This window comes from Engraulis encrasicolus, chromosome 21, assembly GCF_034702125.1.
Source record: "Engraulis encrasicolus isolate BLACKSEA-1 chromosome 21, IST_EnEncr_1.0, whole genome shotgun sequence".
Taxonomy (NCBI): domain Eukaryota; kingdom Metazoa; phylum Chordata; class Actinopteri; order Clupeiformes; family Engraulidae; genus Engraulis; species Engraulis encrasicolus.
Window position 1 is genome coordinate 47,498,143 of NC_085877.1, and position 7,500 is coordinate 47,505,642.

The following is a 7,500-nucleotide window of genomic DNA, read 5'->3' on the forward strand; positions in this document are numbered from 1 at the left end:
AACTTCATTTCTGAAGACCTGCACTTCTATATTTTTAGAGAACCCAGTTGTTGGTATGGTTCACATTCATGTACTTAATAATACATATAAATAGTTATATTACATAAAAAAAATAAAAAATATGCAATTTTGACAGCTTTGTATTAAATAAAAATGAATTAAGATTATTTTCTGAAAAGGCACTTAGGGGGATTTGCATCTGAACTCTTCACATGTGTGTATGTTTTGAATGATCATGTATATTGTTAAATTACATATGCGTATCGACGTAAAGAGCATGCATATGCTGGCAATATGTATGCTAATGTGTCGATATTTATATGCGGATAAGCATGTGGCCATTATGCATGGGGCAACAGAAATTCAAATGTGGAGATGGATGTTTATTGCTTGTTTATGTTGTATTCTTATTAAAGTTATATATTTTTTATATTGTGCTCTTATTAAAGTAATAGATTGCTGGTGTTGATCCATGTGGTTGTAGTATATCACCCCACTGCAGGCAATGCACAGCAATTTATTACTGGAATGCTGAGTGAGTGAGAGAGTACAGAGAGAGTGTGGGAGCCACCTGGTGGTAGTAATAGGAATTGCCTGAATGCATCAACCTGAGTCATACAGTCAGGATTACTGTATTTCATTGCAAAACGTAGTATCCACCATTTCTGACTTTTGCATTTTATTATTGGAAATGACTGTTCAAAAGTCCTATCATCTATGTGTGAAGTCTTGCCATCCAAATACTTCCTAAACCTATAAAATCAATTTTCCAATGGAATGCAAAGGAATGCCCAATACAAAAATGTCAATTTCGCAAAAAGATCCAATATGGGTATATGTCATTTTGCGTGCGTGCGCGTGCGTGCGTGCGTGCATGCATGCATGATTGCCTGCGTGCGTGCGTGCGTGCGTGCGTGCGTGCGTGCGTGCGTGCGTACTTGTGTGTGCTTTTGAGAGAAGAGTATATAGAATGATTGATAGGCTAGTGAGGTGAGAATCCAGACAGCACAGGTTCGCTGTTTATTTATTCATTTGTTTATTTATTTGTCTGTCATTTTATCTGTCTGTTTGTTTTGTTGCGTATTCCTCTTTTTATTGCTGTTTTTATTGCTGCTGTCTATCTGTGTTGCAGTGTCTGAGAGAAAAGAGCTGACATCTGTCTGTTTATTTTGTTGCGTATTTCTCTTTGTATTGTTGCTGTGTATGAGTGAAAAGAGCCTTCAGTCTTCCTCTCAGTCACAATATATGTTTTGTGAGTCAGACAGACAGAGAGTCAGACAGAGACAATACCCATCCGTCACAATATTTTCTGATTGTGTTTATGTGCGTTTGTGTGTGTGTGTTTGTGTGTGTGTGTTTGTGTGTTTGTGTGTGTGTGTGTGCGTGCGTGTGCGTATGCGTGTGCGTGTGTGTGTGTGTGTGTGTGTGTGTGTTGTGTGTGTGTGTGTGTGTGTGTGTGTGTGTGTGTGTGTGTGTGTGTGTGTGTGTGTGTGTGTGTGTGTGTGTGTGTGTGTGTGTGTGTGTGTGTGTGTGTGTGTGCGTATGTGCGTGCGTGCCTGTGTGTGTGTGTGTGTGTGTGTGTGTGTGTGTGTGTGTGTGTGTGTGTGTGTGTGTGTGTGTGTGTTCTGTAGCGGCGGTGTTGAAGTATGAGAATAACGTGATGAACATTCGCCAGTTCAACTGCTCTCCTCATCCCTATTGGCTGCCCAACTTCATGGACGTCTTCACCTGGTCCCTACCATTCGTTGGAGAGAAAGGTAACGACACACACACACACACACACACACACACACACACACACACACACACACACACACACACACACACACACTCACACACGCACTCACGCACACACACACACACACACACACACACACACACACACACACATGAACGTGAATGTTACCAGAATGGCAATGACTAAGTCATAGTGCATTACTGAAGGGCCTTTGTTATGTCATAGTAGTGTAGTACTATGGTAGCTAACTTTTTAATGACTATTACGGCCACAATCTCTTTTGAACTGGTGGTACAGAGCTCACATCAACTTGTATGCGGCAGATTAGCATTTAACGACATCCCTTTCCTAACCGAATTCCCAGAATGTTACGGGCCATAGGAATTCAGGTTTGACAAAAATGTAAGACAGCCGTCAACAACCGACATTCACGTGTCCCCGCATCCTTCCCTTACTAGTGCCAGGTATAACACAACCACATAGATTGTCGAAACATAACAACAATAACGACTCGATGTCCAGTTAGCTCACTGGAAGGACGGCTGCCTTCCCTGTTTCGAACGGACCCTAGTGCATGCTCCCGGGTGACTTGTGAACTCTATTGGGTCCGTCCTTCCAGTGAGCTAACTGGACATCGAGTCATGAAGTGTGGATCGAAACAGAAAATTGCTTTATTTCCTCCCTTGGCAGTTGACTGCATTTGTGGGCGTAACGGTGATATTTGAGGGCACCATCAGATGCTGACTTCGCTGCCTTTGTACCCAAAATGTTGTGCGCCACCTCCCTCTCAGCCGGAAAGCTGAAAAACAAACATGGCTACTACCCACATAAGTGTCAGAATAAAGAACATTATAAGGTGGTAGTCCTTCTAATGTTCTTTATTCTGACACTTATGTACACAGATGTGGAGAATTGAAGCGATACATCAACATTGTAGTATCTCAATATACCGTCGCTAGATCTATTTATAGCCTATTTTACGATTCCGCCGTCTGGCGCTCATTCACCGTTCAAATAGCATGTGTAAGCTAAGCGCTAATGTGATGAACGCAGCTCCCGCAATGGAATCGCCGTAAGATCAAATGCACATGGCAGTGGTGTAGTCTACTACTTTGTAGTGGGTATACTGTATATTTCAGCATTTTTTGAAGTGGGTATACTGTATATATTTGTGCTATTCAAAACAATAGATCAATCAATTTTAAGTGGGTATACTGAAATCCCTGAAATTTAGAAGTGGGTATACTCTGTATACCCGCGTTCTACGTAGACTACACCACTGTTGCTACGCACTAGTTAGTGCCGTTCGAAACGACCGCCTCATCAGACCTGTTCATGTAGGAGGGGAGTCATGTAGTCACTGCCTTCCGCAACGCAACCTATTCTGAGGACGCACGCAGGCACACACACACGCGCACTGGACACTGGAAACCCCCCCCCACTGAGAGGCTGGTGAATGTGTTGAGCACACACACACACACACACACACACACACACACACACACACACACACACACACACACACACACACACACACACACACACACACACACACACACACACCATTCACACACTCTCTAATTGTGCTGTATCTCTCTTCTGTCCTCAGTCACTGAGATGCTGGTGAATGTGTTGAGCATCTGCTCCAGTGACGAGCTTTCCACAGAGGAGGAGATCGATGGTACTGGACACACACACACACACACACACACACACACACACACACACACACACACACACACACACACACACGCGCGCGCGCGCACGGACGCGCACACACACACACACACACACACACAAACGCACACACACACACACACACATACACACACACACACACACACACACACACACACACACACACACACACACACACACACACACACACACACACACACACACACACACACACAGGAGCTTACATGCCCATGCATCCCATACCGTAAACCAAGCTGACCTACCCATTGTGACCACTAGAGGTTGCTCTTTACCACACTTCAATGAAGTGCATACACACACTAGGGGTGCGTTCCAATATGCACACTCGGTCATCACAAGGCCACGAGGAGACAAGGGAAGATGGCCCACATAGTGTGTGCATTCCAATATGCGACCTTGCTTCCTCCACTTGTGCTTGTGGCCTCGCCCCGCCTCCGGGCCCCTCCTCCGTAAAGTTAGTCACAACAACTTTTGGGGGACTGTTTTTCATTCACCATCCCAATTGCAAGAGAGAAAAAGACTTAACAATTGAGCTTTTGCTTTTAGTATTTTAGATTGATATTCAAAATTGATAATGTGATGTCATACAGTGAATGGTTACTATCCTGAGCTACGTTAGCATCTGGTCACGAGCACACAGAGTAGAGTGGAGAAGAAGGACAATAGAGGATCGGAATGGATTAGGAAGAGGCACTAACGAAAGGTATGACATATGTGGACGCACTGTGGTTATTACAATGACATGCAGAGAGGTTGAACTAGCATGGAGTTGAAGTGGGAACGCTTGTAGCGTCATATCAGTGCGACGAGCCATTGGACCATTGAGAGACTGAGAGGAATGGCCTCTTGGTCCAGCGGTATTGCACTGACGGACTGTTGTAGTTGACGAGGTCGCAGGTGCGATCCCCGCTGGGGGGACGAGCAGGTGCAAGAAGACCTCTGTCACAGACACACAAATGTACAAATGTACTAACACATGCACACACAAACTGTAAGCATAGATGTACACACAAACACACACACTGTAAGCATATATGCACACACAAACACACACACTGTAAGCATATATGCACACACAAACACACACACCGTAAGCATAGATGCACACACAAACACACACGCTGTAAGCATAGATGCACACACACACACACACTGTAATATGCACACACAAACACAGACACACCGTAAGCACAGATGCACACACACACTGTTTTTATGCACTCCAAACAGGCACACAGTAAGCACAATACATTGCCTGACCGAGTAAGCTCCAAACCGATCTGCTGATGCTCCAAATCTTCCCAACCAATTGTGTGGAGACATTCCGACGAACATGGATTATGATACAGTCAAGACGGCGCAGACCTACCTGGAAGCCTTGCGCGCGAGAGAGCGCGGGGGCGAGCGCGCTCGGCGCGCGCGACGGTCGGCTCGGTGGGCGCGGGCGCGGATGATTTTTCTCGGGCGGGCGGTCGCGGTGCTCTGCGGGGCGCGGTACCCAACGGAGATCCGGGGCCGGTCGGGGCGGGCACTGTCATTATCAGCATTTGATCACAGCCGAGGAGCTACTCTCTATATCGTCGCGCGCGCGAGCGCGAAAGTCGCGCGCGCGCCGCGGAGCTGCGGCGCGACGCGGGCGCGACGCGCGCTCTCGCTCGCGCCCCGAGAGCGCGCGCGGTGGCTGGGGGCCTGGGGGCACTGGCGTATGCGGAGGATGCAAGGGCTCTGTGGATTGGAGCACACTGATTGGGATTTTGCACACTTATTTTCTGTTTTGTGGAGGGGGGCTGGTGTGCTGGGGCGTCCGGGGTTGGTCTGGGATCATTCTCTGGGCGGGCCGGGGCGGCGCGCTGGCTTAGCAGGCAGCGCGCGCGCGAGTCGGGCGAGAGGAGAGGCCCTCGCGCGCTATCGCGCTATAGCGGATAGCTCGCCGAGCGCGAGCGCGCGAGGAGCGAGCGGCGCGGCGCTCGATAGCTCGCGCGTCATTTGGCGCTGCGGGCCTCTCGCGCTCGAGTCATCTTCCTCTTTCTTTCTTGATTTTCTGTTTTTGTGGTGGTTGTCTTCTCATTCTTTGGGTTTACTGTCATAGTGGTATTCTTCGAGTGGAATGTCCCAACTGTATCAAGGCGTTATTATTACGCAGTGTCGTTGGCCTGATGGGGCATGAATTGGGTCATAGCGGTCATGTAAGTGTTTTTGCAGAAACATTATGCGGCGAGTCATATATAAAATGTTTCAGTTGGACTGTTGCTGTTGGTATGTGACATATGGCGGTTCTGATAAGACAACCTACATGTCAACTTGAAAATAATAGGAATGTGAGGTGTGGTGTGTATTCATGTTACAAATATGGGATTAGGGTTTGACTCATCTATTGAATCACTTGAGGGTAAAGGTGTATTGGGGGGATTGGTAGCATACGTGTAGGACTACTGTGGGTATAGAGGGTGTGCACTTAGGTTGGTATATGGGCGGCTTGGGTGTTGGAGTTCATGGGATCGGAGGTGCAACCGGGTGTGGGGATGGGATGGACGACGCGCGAGAGCGAGAGCGCGCGAGCGCGAAGAGACGAGAAGAAAGAGCAGACGAGGGAGCGAGACGAGAGACGAGAGACGGGCAGCAGAGCGCGTAGACGCGAGAGCGAGCGCGCGCGCGAGAAGAGAGGCGAGCGCCGCGCGGCGCGCCGCGAGAGCGAGCGGCTGGGGATCAGGGGGGGAGGGGCTGGTGCGGGGTGCTAGGAAAGGGGTGGCGGGGGCGAGGTGGGGGAGCGGGGGGCAGTCGGGAATAGGGCTCTGTGTGGAAGGGTGCCTGTGCGGTGGACTACTGGGCGGGGGCTGGGGCGCAGGGCGGATGACTGGCGGCTGCAACTGGGAATAAGACAGGGGAGAGCGCGAATACGCATCGAGAGAGGGCGGCGACGGCAGGGGAGGCGGAACAGGCGGAGGGAAAGGAAGGGAGGGGAGGGGATGGGCGGGATGGGCGAGGGACGGGGAGGGGAGGGGAGCGGCGCTGGGGCGCGAGTGGCGAAAAGGAATATCGGAAGGAGAGGAGAGCAATGGGAGACAACGGGAGCAAGACAGAGAAGAGCACGAGGGGAGCGTAGAGGAGAGAGGGAGCTGAGGAGAGAGATGAGGAGAGGAGAGGGAGCGGCGAGAGGAGCGAAAACGCGGAGCGATAGGAGGCGGAGATGATGCGGATAGGAAGAGGACGGAGTGAGAGAGGTGCGGAGGGAGCAGAGCGAGAGCGACGCGGAGCGACGAGAGGAGAGGTAGAGGAGAGGAGAGGAGAGGGAGGAGAGGAGGGAGCGATAGGAGAGGACAGAGTGAGAGGAGAAGGGCAGAGAAGGCGAGACGCGGAGAGGAGTCGAAAGGCGTTGGCGAAGAGGAGCGACGAGGCGCGTAGCAGGAGAAGGAGAGGAGAGTCGCGGGATGCGACGGAGAGGAGAGTATGAAGAGCAGAGAAAGAGAAGCGCGGCGAGCGGAGATGAGAGGAAGCGGGAGAGGGAGAGAAGCGGGAGCGCCGAGCAAGGAGAAGCGAAGTTCGAGGAAGAGAGACGAGGAGAGGTAAGGAGGCGGAGAGGAAGATGACAGAAGATGAGCTGGAGCGGCGGCGCGACCGAGAAGGCGAGGAGCGCCGAAGGAGAACGAGCAGAGATGCGAAGCGAGAGAGAAGAGAAAGAGAAGGACCCATGCGAAGAGCTCCTCTCGCGCCGCAGGTCTCCCTCTCGCTCTCGCTTGTCCCTCTGCCGGTCTGGCTCACCTCTTCTCTTATCTTCTCTTTCTCTTCTATTCTCTTCTCTCTCTCCTGCTCCTCTCCTACTCCTTTCATCTCGCTCTACTACTCTCATCCTCTTCTCTCCGCGCCGCGCGGCTCTACTGCTCGGGCTCTCTGATAGGAGCTCCTGTGATGCGCGTCGGGAGCGTCTCTGTGCGCTTCTCGTCTTCGTCTTGCGCTGCGACGATATGATATTCTCGTCGCTCTTCTCTTCTCTTCTCGTTACTCATCTACTTCGCTTCTTGCTCCTTCTCTTCTCTTCTCTTCTG

At 50.4% G+C, this 7,500-nt stretch overlaps 1 protein-coding gene across 1 annotated transcript in view; it reads left to right on the top strand.

The window, feature by feature from the left end:
* LOC134437255 (protein phosphatase 3 catalytic subunit alpha) overlaps window positions 1-7,500 on the top strand; it is a 145,277-nt gene that overhangs the window by 119,849 nt on the left and 17,928 nt on the right. Inside the window, exons 9-10 of the mRNA XM_063186752.1 lie at window positions 1,632-1,757; window positions 3,348-3,419. Of these exons, the coding sequence (XP_063042822.1) occupies window positions 1,632-1,757; window positions 3,348-3,419 (198 nt within the window). The remainder of the gene's footprint in view (window positions 1-1,631; window positions 1,758-3,347; window positions 3,420-7,500) is intronic.